The sequence below is a fragment of the Eublepharis macularius genome, chromosome 16, assembly GCF_028583425.1.
Source record: "Eublepharis macularius isolate TG4126 chromosome 16, MPM_Emac_v1.0, whole genome shotgun sequence".
In the NCBI taxonomy this organism is placed as follows: domain Eukaryota; kingdom Metazoa; phylum Chordata; class Lepidosauria; order Squamata; family Eublepharidae; genus Eublepharis; species Eublepharis macularius.
In genome coordinates this window covers 37,288,322-37,306,180 of record NC_072805.1, presented here as the reverse complement: position 1 = coordinate 37,306,180, position 17,859 = coordinate 37,288,322, and the positions used below count along the sequence as shown (strand labels likewise).

Sequence of the window (17,859 nt, the reverse complement as noted above, 5' to 3'; positions counted from 1 at the left end):
TGCGCAGGCACCCTAAATAGCCCGCCCTGACGCAAAGTGAAGAGGAGAAGCCCGCCAAAACTTCTCCTACAGCCAAGCTAGGGCAAGTACTGCGCGTGCGCGGATCGAACAGACGCGGCTATGTAAGCGCGAGGCAGAGGCGGGCCCGAGTTTTGCAGGCGGCGCTGTTGTCGTCGAGGGGGAAGAAAAGAAGGGTGCGCATGCGCACACCACGGCACGCAGAGACGCCCGAGCCCTGCTCGCCCTCTGTGTCTCCAGCGCGGGTCGGCCGCGCGCGCATGCGCGTTCCCTCCTCCTCCTCCTCCCTCCCTCCCTCTCTCTTTCTCTCCCTCCTGTGAGGATTGGTCGCCCGCCCGGCCTGTTTTGTCTTCTCGGGGGCAGCGCCCGCCCGACTCTTTTTTTCCCCTCTCTCCCCCGTTTCCCTCACAGAACCTCGCCCCGGTCGGTGGGTCGATCCGGGGCCGGTGGGCAGGCCGTGGCCCGCCGCCCAGCCCAGCGCCCGCAGGGGAGGCCGGCCGGCTGTGAGAGAAAGAGAGCGAGGGAGGCGCGAGGCCTTTCCCGACCAGGCCTCGCCGCGGCCTAGAAACGCCTCCGGAGACGCCGCCGCCGCCGCGAGGGTCGGAGCGAGGCCGGGAGGAGGAGGCGGAGGCTGGCGAGGCCCTCGCCGCGGGGAGGGGGCGAGGAGGGGCGGTTGTCGCGCCGCCTCCCTCTCTCCTTTGTGGCAGTGGACCGGGCCCCGGCCTCGGGCGCCTTTTGTGCGGGCGGAGGGGAGCCCGGGCCGCGGCGTGGCCTGCAGCAGCCGCCCCGATCCTGCGTCGACGGGCCCAGGCGACACGCGAGGAGGCGTCCGCGGGGCTGACTCCCGAGTAAGTGCGGGGAGGGATGGGGGGGGGGAGGAAGGACGGCTAGGAAGACGGAGAGAGAATCACGGGGCGACCCTAGAGCAAGAGCTGGGTCCAGTAGCACCGTAAGGGTTTCCGAGGTATTTCCAAGAGCATCTTGTTTGCAAGATATTTTCAGTACCGCCATAAAGATTTCCACGGTATTTCCAGTAACACCGTAACGATTTCCAAGGGATTTCTTATTTTTAAGGCATTTCCGGTAGCACCGTAAAGATTTCCAAGGTATTTCCAATAGCATATTATTTTCAAGGAATTTCCAGGAGCACCTTAAAGATTTCCAAGTTATTTCCAGTAGCATCTTGTCTTCAAGGTATTTCCAGGAGCATCTTAAGGATTTCCAAAGCTCCTTGGTAGTTCCAAGGTATGAGCATTTAAGAGTCAAAGAGCTGTACCCTTCTAAGCTGATTAGCTGTATATGAGTTTAGAAAAGTGTGAACTTTGGTTAGGATAGCAAGATTCGGGTCCAGTGGCTCCTTAAAGACCATCTAGACTTCCGGGGACCTTTGACTCTCAAAAGCTCAAATCCGGGAAATCTAGTTGGTCTTTAAGATGCCACTGGACCCGAATCTTGCCCTACTGCAGACCAGCATGGCTACCCACCTCAAGGTATCTGGTTAGGTAGCAGTTCTCAAACCAGAGAAAGTTCAAAGGAAAATTACAATTTGAGATAGCTGGAATTGAGTTTATTTACACATTTGGAACAGTAGACAGCCCCCCCCTCTTGAATCAGGACATAGAATTTTTCTTGCTTTACAGATGCTAATTTTCTGCCCTTTGTATGTATGCTGTATCAAGCTAACTACAGCATGTATTATAGATAGATTGCTGGCACTCCAATATACAATATCCCTCCCACTCTACTTGGATTATAAAGACTCCTGTTTTCCACTCCCTGTTTCTGAGGAAGGGAGCAGTGACTCAAAAGCTCATATACTAGAAATCTTACAGGTGCTACAGAAGCCAAAGTTTTGCTCTTCAACTACAGACCTCCATCTGAAGCTATCTGGTTAGGATTATACTGTTAGATTCAACTCTTCCCACAACCCCCCAAAAGAGTTTTTGGGAAGTGCAGCTTTCCCCCACCTAAAATAGTATCCTCCTCATTTCTGGTTGAATTTGACCCATTTAGGTTAGCTGCTTTACCCCTCTCCTACAAAACCTGAGGTCTAAGTAAGATGGATTCAGTATGGGGAATTGGAGCGTCTCTTACACAGATATGGGAGATATTTTTCATCTTCTTGACTGTGCTTTTGTTGCTCCGTCCCAAGATCCAAGTCTTCATTTCAGGTGGGTAGCCATGTTGGTCTCCAGTAGAACAGCAGGATTTGGGTCTAGTGGCACCTTAACACACCAACAAGATTCAGGGTATGAGCTCTCCAGAGTCAAAGCTTGGTATCTGAAGCACTCATTAAAGATATTAGCATAGATGCAGTTTTCACATGCATATTTGTACAATCACCTAATCCTATTATTTGCTACACTGTCCATTGAGTCCAGTGGCACCTTAGCGACCAACAAGCTTCTCAGGGTATGAGCTTTCTAGAATCAAAGCTCCCCTCACTTAACCCTGATAACCTTGTTGATCTCTAAGATGTCAGTGGGCCAAATCTTGTTGTTCTACTGCAGAACAACACAGTTACCTATCTGAAACTATGTTGCACTTAAGGGTTGTGTTAGGTAGGTAGCTGTATTGTTCTTCAATGGAATAGCAAGATTTGAATCCAATGGCATGTTATAGACCAACAAGATTTTCAGGATATAAGCTTTCCAGAGTCAAAGCTCTCAAAGAAAGTTATCTGAAGAAGAGTCCTTTCGACTCAAATTATTATTGGATTCAAATCACAGAAGTCTTAGGACATCCCTCCCCTTTCAGCTGATCCATCCCCTTTCAGCTGATCTCTGGCATTGTTCATGTCTTTCTTTCTGTTCCCACCGCCCTCTTTGTAATATGCCTCTGCTTGTTTGGCTCTGCCCTTTCTATGCTCACTGATTGCTACTGTTTTAAATGTATGTAATGATATGTTATTACTTGAACTGTGCAGAGTTCGGGAATTGGGTAGATGGAGTAGTTTTATGGCTCCCTGTGTGTCTGTAGCATGCTGCAGAAGTGGTTCTTGGTGATGTCCAATATGGGACAGTGAAGGACCGGTTTTGCAACATGGGAACTCAGTAAATTTGGTGCCAAGTGCCCGGGTGGTGGAAAGCATGTGTGATGAAGTATTGAATGTGAAAATATGAAAGGCTTTTTCTATTCTGGTTTTGCTTAGTTTCATGAAATTGTCTCTGTGTTGAGACTGATTTAGTCTGTTCACTTGCTGTGTGAAAATAGCTGTATACAGAGGAAGATGGTGGTTTTCCAGAAGATTTAGTGGAAGATGACAATATTTACTTGTGTAATATATCTCTTTAAAAATACAAGGCTAGGCACAGTTTTGTTTTACAGTTTCGTTCCATGACCTAGTTCTTCCTGTTCTCTGTGTAAACATGTGTCTGCTTTTAAGTAAGTTAGTATGAAAACATTGTTTTTTCCAGTAAATATATTTAGGACCAGAATGTTTGTTTTGTTGTTGTTTTGACATCAGTACTGCACAGTCAGTCTGTTCACAAGTCAAATAATGGCACTGAAGTCATGAGGCACTGAACCACATGTTCACCTAGTGAAAAAGCAAAATAACTGCAATATCCAGTACATATGTAGCACAGTTTAAGTGCTCAGCAATCCTTATAGCATCCCTATGAAACAGGTCAGTTATGTTCCCTGTATTGCAGATGTATGGGTAGGAGGACTAAAGCTGAAGGGTGTAATGGCTTTTCTGAGACCACCTAGTGAGCTCATGCCAAAGGGGGAGATTACAACCAGGAACTTCTGGTTCCTGAGACTCTTAGCTACTGTATTAGCTCTGTATCAATATAGCTTGATTTTAATGGAACAAGTAGTGAGTTCCTGAAAGTTTATAGAGCGCTACATGCATTCGCTCAAATATGAAGAAACTGTAGTGATGACTAGATGGACAGAAAGCAAATAATGCCAGCAGATACACAATATCTTAAAGACTTAAAGGACTTCTCTTTTCTTAAGTGGTTTTACAAGAAGGCTGCTTGCTCTTTTCCAGTTTGGTAATAATGGTCATCTAAAGAACTGTGAGTTTGTCATACTGCCACTAAATCGAACGGCCCCCTTCTGTGACAAAGTTTTTGCCTCTAAAATTACAAATGTCATACTACTGTTGTTTGTGCCCATCTTGGAAAATGTGCTATAAAACAGTTCAGTTGATTACAAAATACTTAGTTCATAACTTTAGGGCAGAATGAGTTCCATTTTCTTACTCCAAAATTATAGAGGAGTTGAACTGTATGGCCCACTAAATTGGGTGTTTGTACTAATCAAGATGTAAACCAGCCTACTAAAAAGTGGTGGTTATAGTGCAAATTACAGAACTCTCTTTAACTGGGGTCAGAGTAACAGTCAGCTTTTACTCCAGTGAACAATTGCATTTAGCTCACACCAATGCATATAGAACAGCCATCCAGGTCAGACAAATAGTCCATGCAATACAATTTTATTTATTATCCTGAATTTGTCAATGTTCAGATCCTTCAGGAAGATTTAACTGCAAGGGGTACAGAACTGCTTCAGTCCCTCCGTCTTTTTCCACTAAATTGCTTTAAGGTATTGGAGACACTCTGGGCAGCTGATCTAATAATGTTGACATTTTTTCCCACTGCCAATCAATCAAAGTGCCTGCCTAATTCTATGCTGTGCAGCAGAAGCAGAACAAAGAATGGAGTTGAAGACTGCTGATGCCAAGAGGACAGGTGATGTTTTCTCTGGGCAGCAGCATTCATGAAGTCTGCTGTTCCAGTGCTGCAGGAAAAGCCCTCTTTACACAACCCAGGAGTGATGTACATAGGCCGAGACTCGAGGGGGAGAGGTTGTTCTGGGGCCTTGCACCTGATTTTAAGTATTGTCAGAGTAGCTTAGTAGCCTTGGCCCTTGTTTCCGTGCATCCTAGTCATGTACAACTTTTCATTGGGTTGGAACCAACTTTTTCACTCAGTGTCATTCAGTTTACCTATTTTGTCACCGCTGTCATTCCACACGTTTTTATATGTGCGTCCTATGACACCCAACACAACCTTATTAGTGGTCAAAGGTCCCTCCTTCCTTTTTGAGTCTCAAAACTGGTTGGGTCCAACCCATTGTTTTGCACACAGGTTCTATAAATAAGTCTTAATTGAACAATAGAAAAAGTAGGATAAAATACTTGCAGTTTACAAATTAGATTAAATGAGGAATATAAATCATTGTCAAAGATTAGTTGTAACAGTCACAGTACAAAAAGACATAGGAATAAGATTTGATAGACTTTGAAACTTTTAACGTCACTGCAATGCCTTGGCAACAAAAACGGTTGTTTTTGTTATTGTCTTAATCAGCTAAAAACGTAACACATAAATTGTACAGTTAGGCAGTAGTAGGAGATGGTTGCTTTAATTTTATTAAAGCTTGTACCAACAGAATATTTTGTGGGTCTTTTTATGAGCCTAATTTGAAGAGTCCTTTATGGAGATGCCATCTCTTCATGTTGGGGATTTCTATATTGCAGGCCTCCCTGCATCAGTTGCTGCTGCTGCTGCTGTAGTGGTTTGAGATGCAATAGAACATAGTGCCTGGATACAAGTAATTAGCTTTGCACTTGGTCAAAGCATTTGCATATGCATATCTTTTAGGCTCCCTCTCCTCTTTTGAACAGCTGACTTCCCCATGCCATATTGGAGCTGTGTTTGAAAATTCCCTGTTTTTATGGTGGGGAGGAACTATATACATACTATATAGGGATATAGTATGTTTTAATTGCAAATAAACTGAATAGGTCTCTTTCACTTCAGTGTTAATGACTGCCTTTTTGAAGATTTTTAAATCTTTTGTTTTGTACAAGCTCCTCTTGAAAAAGCCTCTTTGATTTGTTTAGTCTCACTTGCTTTGATTAATTGCTCAGCAGATGGTTACAAGTGATAATAGCAACTAATGCAAGTGTATATGTTCCCTGCATTGTGATGGGCTTTATTTTGTATATGCTGTTCATGGATTTTTGCATGTGAAATCAGAGAGTGCCTGATATCCAAAATGGATGCAATCAGTGAAACGATGCTGGATAGAGATAATAAGGGTCATTGCAAGTACGACCGGAATACAGTGGTTTAGAGCCTATCAAAAAGATCTGTATGCGGGGGAGGGGGGGGCTTTTTTGCTGGCTCCCTCCTCCAGTAGCAGCCCTCCCAGCTCCCCCCATGATGGTCTTGGAGGTTGGCTGTCACACAGGAGCAGCGTTTCAGGATGCATTTCAAGCTTCTGGGCAAAGCAGGAAGTTGTATTTCCATGCTCTGTGGACAGCAGCTAAGCCAGTATTCCACAATCTCTGGGGACAGTGCTGGCGTTCTAATAACCAACTCTGGATTTTTAGATGCCGCTTGTACTAGGCCAGAGTGAGTGTTTCTGATTCTTAGGAATCTGTACCAACTTTTTAAGCTCCTAGGAATCTGATGTTTGCAATTTAGGGATTTTAGTCCTAACTTCAGCTCATATATAAGGACAAATAGTTTCACTGAGATAATAAAACATTACTGCAGTAATAAAACATTACATTACCTTTAGAGGCTTGTATGGTATTGCTCAGATATATGAACTAGGTTTGAGGAGTGTTGTATACGATGTTGGGGCAAATAATTTCCTCTGTGTGTTTATTTATTCGACACTGAATGCCATATTTAAAAACATCTGTATCACAAATTGAAAAGTAACTACAACTATGAAACTGGAAACTAATTAAAGAAGATAAAGTTTTATCTCAAATTTGAATTCAGTTTACAATTTTCCAATAAGGTTAAGGTTACATTTGTCCTAGTGGAACTTAGTTTGAAGTGAGTGTAGTTAGGATCACAGCTTTAGTTGGGAGTGAACATATATAAATGCAGTACAAATCATTTTAAGAGCTTGGGGAACTGTAGTTTGTGAAAGGGGGAGGAGTCACTAAAAGGTAATTTTCCAAGCCATCACAAAACTCCAGTTTTCAGACTTCCTAGGAGAAGTTGCAACAGAGAAGCTAATTGATAGCTGTAGTATGTGAGCCTTGTTTATTGTAATTGGATTTCTGGCCTGTCCCATCTTAGGCGTGAAGGCAGCAAATGTGTTAACAAAAGTTAGTCTGAAAAAAATGTGCTGCTATCAGATGATTTGGGACATCTGGAGCAGGAACAGAGAATTCAAAGTCACTGATAGCACCTACTTGGAATGCAGCTATAGTTGTGCCTTGGTGCATAGATTGTATACTTAACCTTTAAAATCCGCTGGGAACACTTGTGATGCAGAATAAGGCTAGAGATTTCTCAGTTATGGTGCACTTGGGCTTTGCCGAGTCATCACCAGCCACTTGACTTGGGTCCCTGTGCTCACTATTACCTATTAAGTAACTCTTGTTTATCGGTGTCTGTGATGCAAGGCACACTTGATAGTTCTTGCATCATATAAACTGCGAGATTAGTGCTGTTGTAAAAACACTTGTGGTGGAATAAGGATTCACATGCTGATCTGTTGTTGTGTTTCAGTTTGCTTTACAAAATCAAACATAAATCCTTTAAGAAAGGAACATTCCTGTAGATATGCCAGTTTGGTGTAGTGGTTAAGAGCGCAGGACTGTAATCTGGAGAACCCGGTTTGATTCCCCACTCCTCCACTTGAAGCCAGCTGGGTGACCTTGGGTCAGTCACAGCTCTCTTAGAGCTCTCTCAGCCCCACCCACCTCACAGGGTGATTATTGTTGTGGGGATAACATACTTGGTAAACTGCTCCAAGTGGATGTTAAGTTGTCCTGAAGGGCGGTATATAAATTGAATGTTGTTGTTAGAACATTTTAATGTGTTTATTTATAAATCTACTGCAAGTCTGCTTGTTGCCTTTTCCTTGAGAGTAAGGATTCCAACATATCCACACAACTATATAACAGAAAATATGATTTGTGGATATCCTTTTTAAATGAAGAAAAATGAGAACCCCCTAACAGTATTGGTGCAGAGTCTAAGGCATACGTGATCCTGCAAAAATAAGAAATACAGAATCCTGTTTTGCCACTGGTTGTTTTGTGACATGGATGCCACAAAGGAACTGAGATTTGTGGCACCCCTGGATAGGATAGGTTACCACAAGGTTGTGGCATGAAGTCAAACCTAAGCTTGTGCCAGTAGAGCAGACACAGAGTAAGGCACAGCACACAGGGTCATATATTTGCTGCAGCCTACATTAGGTTGGCAGCATCTCAGGCTTTGATTTGTGGCATATTTGTCAAAAAGGTTGGCTGCTGCTGTGTTGAGCATTGCTAGGATCCCTTTAGAGCCTGAGACTGCTGTCCTTGGGTACAGTTGGGCATGCATAACTGCTGTGCAGCTCTGTTTTGATTTATGAAATGTATATGCTGTCTTTCAGCAGCTGTCCTACAAGGCTGGTTACCGCCTAACCATAAAGTAACAGAACTAATAAAAATAAATAAAAATAAGTAACAGGCCAACCAGCATCAAGGCAAATAAGTGCAATGCTCAAAAGGCTGGCAAAACAGAAAATGTTTTTACTGCTTCCCTTAGGAGCCAGGAGACACAGTTATGTGAGCTTGTGGTAAGGTGGGGGTATTTCACAACACGAGGGCTATTATTGAAAAGACCCTGCTTCTGGAAGATGACAAAGGATAGGATTCTGATAGGGGCTGTTGAACATGAGGGATCTTGTGGGAGGAAATGGGGTGAAAGTAAAGAAGATGGGACGAACTTCACACTTGAGACCTCTGAGGTAGTCAGTACTGGTAAGAAATTTTTAAGTTACACTGGAAGCTCTGTGTACCTAGACAATTTAGGTTTTCAAAAGTCAAAACCATAATCTTCCTTAAGCTCCCAGATTGCTATTTGCAGGGACTTGTTTGAATATGAGCACTTTTTAAATTGAGGACACGCACAATTTTTATCATAATATGAGAACAGGAAATTTGTTGCTTAGCTGGGGTCCTTGGAACTGGCATATCTGCTGGTTGTCTGAAGCTAGCTAGAGCCCTTGTATATACATGTCTTTGCAGTATAGACTTTTTGGTGAAATGTATGTGCATGTATTAGATTTCCAAATTCTCTCCTGGAAGCAGCCTCATAATTTGGGGCAGCTTAGGCAGGGGTGGTGGTGGTGGTATTCAAATAGGGTACGGGGCACCAATCAGTTGCTTATGCCAAAAGGGTCTTGTTCACTGCCACTTTTATAGGATCATCCAGAAGTTTTGTTACAATAATTTTAGAAGAACTTTTCTTTTTAAAGGCTGCTGAATTAACACGCCAGCAGTTATTCAGAGTATTTAGTCTAGCTGCCTATGGATTTCCTTTTTAGTCCATCATATACAGTTGGAAGCTGCAAAATAAAGCGAAGTTTCCTGAATGACAGGACTTGAAGCAATTTTCTTCACTGAGTTGTCTTCCTCTAATTCAAAAGTAACTGCTTCAACTAAACTGGGCCCTTATCACTTTTTATTAATAGTTTTTCCAAAGGAAAATTGGTGATATGTACAGTCTTATGACATATATTGCATATACATTACAGCAGCCCACAGCATGGTAGACATTAGTGTCAGGGTTTGCCATGCAGACTTTTGTGTAATAGATGGATTACAAAAATCATTGTTTAGGCAAACATTTCTAACTAATTATTCTTTTATATCAAATGTGCAAATGGTGTTTAGGTCTATAATGTTGCTGTTCAATTTAAAAACAAATTTGGATGTGAGTAGATTGCTATTGCAGTGGAGAGATTCTAGATTTTAACATGAAATATCTTAACATTAGGTGAGCATAATGACATCAGTTGTAGAACTAGCCATATCCTATCTGGAAAATTGTGTAAAAGCAGTTACTGTGCAGTTATTTTGCAGACTTGGGTCACTGTTGAGATGTGTAGAAAAATTTTGGGAGCCTAAACTTGCCTTTACAATCTGGAAACTGCTTCAGGTTCGGTTGTTAGGGCAAGTAATGGCCACTGTTTTGACCTGTCCAGTCTCTCAACATGGGTGATTGAAAGGAGCAGAAACTCAAGTTTGGTGCTGGCTGGCCCAGAGCATGAAGCAGGTAGTGGTGGCAGTTACTTCCACAATCTTTACCCTGTTGTATTGTATGGTAAATGTTCGGCCTTTGATGGTGTTGATTTACTCTGTGTGATCCGCCTTGAGTCTCAGTGAGGGCTGGCTATAAATAGCATAAATAAATACATGTTTGGTAGTGATCCCTATTATCACAAAATTAGTTAATTATCCGTATACATTCCTTAAACATTTTAACTCTCAGGAAAATAGCTCTAGGACTCTTCTGGGCCTGCAGTTGTTTCCTCCATGTGTCATCGCTGTATAGTGTGTTGCAGCGGCTGCTATGCCTGGCATTTTGTATATGGTAACTGTCTGCTTTTGTTTACTGCAGAGCATGCAACCTATGGCCCCAGGCTGTATGCACCCTCTCACTTTCCTTGAGTTCAGTGCAAGTTCTGGAGACTGTCTCAGTATATTGTGTAAAGTTTCTCCTTTAAGATCAGGTTCATCATTTCTTCGAAATTTGCGAAAACCTCAGTAGAGTTTCCCACTGCTCCTTAGTTCTTATTTTTAAAAGACAGCCCATCTCCTTGGCGTGACTTTCATATGTACTCGCAGTGCAGTGAAGTACCATCGCTGCTTGCAGTCAAAGGCAGAAGCCCCCGTTTTATTACAAAGATCGGTGCTCTACCGCTGACTCGGGCTAGCTAGCAGCTTGCCAGCTTTGCAGGAAGGAGCGCACCGGCTGCCGGTGGAAACGGTTTAATCGTTTAGCGGCGGAGGGGGCAGCTAGCTGGGCGCGTCGCGGCCTCGCAGCTGGGCTGTGACCGGGGGCTGCAGTGCGTGGCGGGCGGAAGGAGGGCGCCCCTCCTCTTCCCGGCATTTCCTTTGCTGCGCTAAGCAGCCTCGCGCGAAAGGATGCCTGCGTTAGCGGAGTCCGGCTGGTCATGTGAGGCTGAGACGCCCGACAGCCATCCAGTCTCCTTTCCCTGCCTGGGACGAGGCAGGACACCGCCTCCTCCTTCCCCTCCCTCCCTCCCAGCCTGGTGTTGGGAGCGGGCGGGAGTCGCGCAAGCTCCAGCTTCCTCGGGCAGCCAATGGTTTGGCCACACGAGGCACCGGACTGAAGTCAGGAATTCCCTCTTCTGCTCTGGCTGCGCCCGTCTCGCCTCCTCGCCGCCCGATTGCGCTTGGGCGTAACAGACGCCTGATCCGGCGCTCTGTAGACCGGCGACAAGCAAGAGGAGTTTGTTGGGCCGGAGGGAGGAAATTCCAGAATCCATCTTGGGGAAACTTGCCGATTTAAGTGGCTAAAACTGGACGCTGCGCAGATCTGCATCTTCTTCCTTCTTTATTTCCTCTTCTCCTTTCCGGTGGCTATCGCTTTGGATTACTTTGGAAATTTTGCTTCGAGGGTGAAGTTGAATTGGAACGACCTTGCCTCCCTCCCTCCCCCGCGGAGGTCCCTGTTTGCAAGGATTTTTAACCCTCTGCGGGGTATTGTGTTAGCGCTGGCTGCCTCTGCTCTCGGAGTTTCTAGGAGGGGCCTCTGTTGTGGAGTGTTTTTGTTTCTATGGAGAAACGCAATGAGCTGTTCTGCTCATGACGGGGAAATCCGCCTTCAGTTTTTTATATGCGTGGAAGGGAGTCCTTGATACATGTCTGCCAGGAAACAAAAACAACAAAAGAAAAGGTAGCAGTTCTTAAACCGTTGTTGTTTGTTCTCTGACCTTCAGTGATTTCTAAGATCCCAGACAGCTGCAGGCTATCACAAGAGTTTGGTGTATGGCAGTCTTGGCTGGAAACTCTGTTTCAGCAGTCATAGGCTAGCTAGTCCATCAGTTACTCCTTCCAGTGACAGTGCATTCCTCCCCAGCCTTACTAAGTACTTACCCACCTAGTAAAGTTGAAAAGTAGAGAGAAGAATAGTTAATAGTTTTGAGATTTGTTTCATAGTTGGGCTAGATCTGACCTTTATTCACACCCTGTAGCATATATTGTGGGAAGATATGCACAACAGTTTTAAGAATGGTAACTCCCTGACTACCCAGGATCCTTCCCTTTTAGAGTTCAGTGCTCCGACACTCGAAATAGGCTGTTGCATATACATTTATGCTGATGCAGATCTGGCTTGCTCTTCCAGATGCATGAGAGCTTCAATAGGTGAAAATGGCAATGGTTGCAACTTCCCCAACTGTTTGCTCATAGATTAGAATCAATGCAGTAGGATGCTAAATGTGGCCTACAGATGTGGCCATATTGAATCTCATTTTATCTCCTTTCAGTATTTATAACAACAGGTGAAGTCTTGGGTTTTGCTCTCCTAATTTGAAATGGCAAGATAATGACTATACCAAGACTTTTACTGGGGTCATACTTACTCTGGCAATAATAATAAATGTAACTTACTGTTACTTACTAAAAACAACAACAAAAAAACCAAGTGCATTGGTAACAGGCAAAGGGAGAAGTACAAGTAGTAATTGGCTACCTGCAGAAGTACAGCTGGCTCATTCTGCACCTCCACAATAACTTCAGGATTAACTATTCCTCTTCTGGAGTACCTTCACAGGCAGTTCCATTTAGGTCAAACTGTTTCTAGTTATTGCCAGTTATTTTAGTATTTTACAAAGAAATTGCTTTCTGCTAGCTTTGTAAAGGAGCACAGAGATGTTGGTATTAAAAAAAGACATAATCCATTATTAGTGGGTAGTTCTGGAGCTTCAGTGTAACTTCTGCTCCATCAGAATGCCTAAATCTGATTTTGTGATAACACAACATTATCAACATTAAAGTGTATGAACACTACAATAGCAGGGCTAACTCAGCTGTTGACCAGTAATAAAGTTTTATAGTTAATGATTTTTCTGTTGGGTTCAGCTCTGGAGTTTAATGCTGTGTGTTCTTTTATAATCAAAATATTAATTGCCAAGTATAGGTAAATTAAAAGCAGAAAAAAGGTAGATGAAGTGTTTATGTGTTGGGATTTGATCTTTGGCAACAAGCTCACAAAGCACACTTGGTAAAAACCAACTTAAATCAGATTCTAACAGCCAGGAAGTTGTTTCCAAGCCTCTGTGAGGCCTTGTGGCTCCCAATGAACCTTTGATGAAACTGAGAAGGAACTTTTTTATGAGTGAGCTCAGCCCAGGAGCATGTAAAATTAATAAATATATCTTATATAAATAAATAGTATAGTTCTTTGTATTCTGTTCTAAGGAACAAACCAGATGCAATAGTTCTGATGGAACGTTTGGCACCCCTAATTGCCTTTTGGGGTGCTCCTGTGGACATAAATATCATAAATGTACATAGGAATGGCTTGTTCACATAACTTTCCTGGGATCAGTTTCATTAGCAGGGTTCTGAACACTTGCTGGGTCTGAAATTGCATTCTTGTCGAACTGTTAGGGGAATTGTTCTGTAGCCCAAGTAACCTCTAAACAATAGCTTAGTAAAGCAGCTGATTTCAGTTAACTTGCCAAAATATGTCCTTCCATAGCTTCAAACGTATGTTGAAACCAAATTTTGATAGGATCACTTAATCTAGAGTATTTATTAATGAGTGGATGTATTGTGTCTGGCTTCTAAAGCAGGACCAACAGGTAGATGTGATTGGCAATGCGTGGGGTGGTTGAGCTTGCCTATATGGGTGTGTTGTCCAGTGCAATTGCTTGTGTTTAATGGGTGGGAGCTTATAAGGTTCAGAGATCAAAGTAAATATGTGGTTCTTCCCATGTTGGATTATTTACATAAGTTTTCCTTAGGACAGTCTCCATATTAAAGAGTTTAGTCCATTAATCGTATGAATATTAGTGTCTTGATTAATTGTGCATACGTATAAAGCACTGAAGAAAAAGGTATGCTTGGCTGCAGCCTGGTGCAACATGTGTATGCAAACCAGTCTTAAAGAGGCATTTCCTCCAGTATGTGAGAGAATACCTCTTCTTAAGATGATGATGCCTGTTAGCCGTGTAAGAAACGTCACTACCCCAAAAGTTGCCACCCTAATTAATTAATGTCACCTTTTAAATTAAAATACTTTGATTTCCTTTGTGTGCTAAAATTGTTTTGTAAGCTTTTCAACAGACTGTTGAGGTTAGTTGCATTCTCTTGGGTATCTAATAGCACTGCAGCCAATAAATACGTAGCCAGATGGCTAAGGAGATACACTGATAAAATATTTTGACTTAATATGAAAAATCGAGTGTAAGCCATTAACTCTGTTTGTACTATGAGAAGTACAAAATATTGAGACTTTGCCATGTTTAAAAATGTTGCTTTCCTGTCTGAGGGGAGAAACCGTACAGTCAACATGTACTATGCTTACTATGTCCCATGAGGATGATGTGTTCTTTTTCCTCGTGATTTGCTTGCTTGCTTTACTAAGTGCTCATCGCCACGGTGATAGTGATCTTTGTACTGAAAACGGCTTAGCAAAATGGCTAATTATGCCAAGGGAGTATGGAATAAGTGCTTCGAATGTACCAGAGTACAGAGCCATAGATCTGTGTTCAGCAAGTTGCTAATTGGACTGGTTTTGTTACATTGGCAAGCACAACCTCATTTCTGTGTAAACAAGATCATTAGTAGTGGTTTGCTGCTGCTTGCCTAAGGTTTTTTTCTGCATGTAGTAAAAAATGCAGTAAAGCAGGCCAACTTTGGTCAAGCCTTTGGTCTTGCTGTTACTGATAGGTTTTGCTTGTAATTCTTGTGACAGGATTATGGTTGCAGCCCTCTATTGCCTTCTGCTGTGCGCTTACAATCACATTTCATGGAAGCAGTATGCAGAAAAGATCTCGTGTTCTAAATCCATGAGTATCTTTGCCCACAGTACTTTTTAAATTCTGGTGCTCAGTAACCAGTATGTCTCCATATATACTCAGTCAGGTTCTCTGTTCTTGCTTCTCCGTCATGACTGTCATATAAAACTCTTATTCTTCACTTAATAGATACTTTGGCTGCAGTGTAGGCACAGTTAATTATAGCATTCACAAATAAATGCATAACAGAAGCCACTAGGTTTAACACAGATCCCAAGTCAAGTTTTGTTCTCAGTGAAAGACGTTATTAAATATGAAAGCATTGTATATTATATCATTAGGGTTGCCTACTCTGGGTTGGGAAATTCCTGTAGGTGGAGCATTGGGATCGGAGGGTGGGGTGTAATGCAATACAGTCCACCCACCAAAGCAGCCATTTTCTCAAGGGGAATCAGTCTCTGTAGTCTGGAGATCAGTTGCGTTTCTGGGAGATCTCCAGGCCCCATCTAGAGTTTGGCAACCCTACTGATATTTATGTATCATCTCGTTTTCTTAGCTTGAATGATAGTATTAACTGATAAATGTCACATTGTTTAAAGTTAAGTTTCCTTTTGTGCTCATGTTGTCCTTTTTTCATTATAGAAATGAGCCGTCAGACTGCTACAGCACTTCCTACGGGTACCTCCAAGTGTACACCGTCCCAGAGGGTACCTGCATTGACTGGCACTACAGCATCCAACAATGACTTGGCTAGCCTCTTTGAGTGTCCCGTGTGTTTCGACTATGTATTGCCACCTATTCTGCAGTGCCAAAGTGGCCACCTTGTTTGTAGCAACTGTCGTCCCAAGCTCACGTGCTGTCCGACTTGCCGAGGCCCATTGGGTTCTATTCGTAACTTGGCTATGGAAAAAGTTGCCAACTCTGTACTGTTTCCTTGTAAATACGCCTCCTCGGGCTGTGAGATAACTTTGCCCCACACCGAGAAAGCTGACCACGAAGAGCTTTGTGAATTTAGGCCTTATTCATGTCCGTGCCCTGGTGCTTCTTGTAAGTGGCAAGGATCTCTGGATGCTGTTATGCCCCATCTCATGCACCAGCATAAGTCAATCACAACACTACAGGGAGAAGATATCGTTTTCCTCGCCACAGACATTAACCTTCCTGGTGCTGTTGACTGGGTTATGATGCAGTCTTGTTTTGGCTTTCATTTCATGTTGGTATTGGAGAAACAGGAGAAGTACGATGGTCACCAGCAGTTCTTTGCAATTGTACAGCTGATAGGCACACGGAAACAGGCTGAAAATTTTGCTTACCGACTAGAGCTGAACGGTCATAGGCGGCGATTGACTTGGGAAGCAACACCGCGATCGATTCACGAAGGGATTGCAACTGCCATCATGAATAGTGACTGTCTAGTCTTCGACACCAGCATCGCGCAGCTGTTTGCAGAGAATGGCAATTTAGGCATCAATGTGACGATTTCAATGTGTTGAAACTGCAGTCCAGCGTTTTGAGGCCAGTGTCTGTGGTGGAGCGGGGAACCCCACCACCATTGCATTCAGTTTCATAGAAATCAAGGTAAAACATCTTTGGCTGCCGGATACGAGCTAGTAGGGAGAGGTTAGCGCATATGAAAGTAAATTAAGGGAAAGGCTGTGGAAAGTACAGGAAACAGTTGCATGTAATAACACTAATATATTTAAAAGTAAGTCAGCAGTAAACCACTGAAATATATATATATGTGTGTATATATATATATATATATATATATTATACCCAAAATGGGCATCTTTTTGTATTAAGAATTGATTCTACGGAAAAGTGTTGTAAAATAATTCTAAACTTGTTTGTAGATTGATTGTATGTTTTGAAACGGAAAACTGTGTTTCATTTGTGTTCTTTTTTTTCCTCTTTGACTGACAAGCCATGCTAGGCAGTCTGGTGTCTGGCCGTTATTTCTCCCCATTTCTTCTCCCCAACTGACTCCCCTCCCAAGTCACTACATAGTATTGCTGCTGTTCTTGTGTACATTTTTGTGTATTTGCTAATTTTTATTAACTTCTAGTTTTTCATTAAATAAATGACTTTCTTTTCTGTAATCCAGGTTTCCCCCTTTTTTTGTACCTTTTGAAATTAATTGCAGGTGTCACCTTCTGCTAATTGATGATGGTAAAGTGTATACTTCTGTATATTTGGTAACCCTTTTTTGTGCAATACTGCCTTTGGTTATAGTACAGATTAGTCCTATGGACCCTATTTGGAACTTCCGCCTGAATAACTTTGTGCAGGATTGCAGCCCTTTCCAGTTAGTCAATTTGATGATGTCGTTCATTTGACTATTTTGTGGATATGATCTCTAAAGGCAATGTTATTGGACAGTTTCTTTAAAAAACCAACCCCAAATGGAGCCTTTTAAATTGTAGATGCCATTGTATTTAAGTTCAAATATAACTGCAGATCTTGTTTCTTTTTGAGAACATTCGAATTTAAAGGAAACAAAGTTCAGGCACATTTTCAAAGAAATTTAGACACTTAGACATTTGAAGTCATTCTTGTATTTATTGGTTGTGCAGTACAAGAAGGCGTTGTCTATACAGTATTTGTAAACGCTAAAGACAGACCATTTGTTTAAAAGAAGCAGTTGAGATAAGCTGTGTTTGGTCTTTTTTTAAATTCTGTCATTAAAAGAATTCCTGGCAAACTGAAAATGTAGTGGATTTTTTTTTTGCCTTAATGCAAAGCTTATCCAAAGTAGTATTGTTTAATGTTTCTTATTATTCTGACTTTTGGATGGTGCTTATTCTTGCACCAGATGAACGTGGATCATGTCAGGGCCTAGGCCAGCTTCCTTCGTTGCTAGCAGGTCGCTACTCTCTCAGTGCCCTTCTGCGCTGGCACTTTTGGGGGGCATTGCTGGTTGAGATTCTTGGGAAGCAGCATGCTGGGTTTTCTAGAAATTAGGGATGTCGTCTCCCTGTGATTTGTTTTAGTAATGGAAATCAGGCTGCTTCTCCATGCTAATGCATTTTAAAGGGTTATTTAAAGTGGAGTATATTATTGGGTGTGGTTGTGGCATATTTGTAGAGTACCTGA

At 42.6% G+C, this 17,859-nt stretch overlaps 1 protein-coding gene across 2 annotated transcripts; it reads left to right on the top strand.

The window, feature by feature from the left end:
- Positions 1-320: 320 nt before the first annotated feature.
- On the top strand, positions 321-17,468 carry SIAH1 (siah E3 ubiquitin protein ligase 1). 2 transcript variants are annotated; one of them, XM_055000910.1, is made up of 2 exons: positions 321-866; positions 15,409-17,468. In XM_055000910.1, the coding sequence occupies exon 2, from the start codon at positions 15,411-15,413 to the stop codon at positions 16,257-16,259; it is 849 nt and encodes a 282-aa protein (XP_054856885.1). In that variant the 5' UTR covers positions 321-866; positions 15,409-15,410; the 3' UTR covers positions 16,260-17,468. The 2 variants fall into 2 exon arrangements, with proteins under 2 accessions (XP_054856885.1, XP_054856884.1); XM_055000909.1 differs by lacking the exon at positions 321-866 and adding an exon at positions 11,102-11,696.
- The last annotated feature ends 391 nt before the right edge of the window (positions 17,469-17,859 follow it).

Bases quoted from the DNA above. Each gene is read 5' to 3' on its own strand.
- SIAH1 (XM_055000909.1), top strand. From the start codon at position 11,606: ATGACGGGGAAATCCGCCTTCAGTTTTTTATATGCGTGGAAGGGAGTC. The intron at 11,697-15,408 runs GTAGCAGTTCTT...TTTTCATTATAG, and splicing joins CAAAAACAACAAAAGAAAAG to AAATGAGCCGTCAGACTGCT.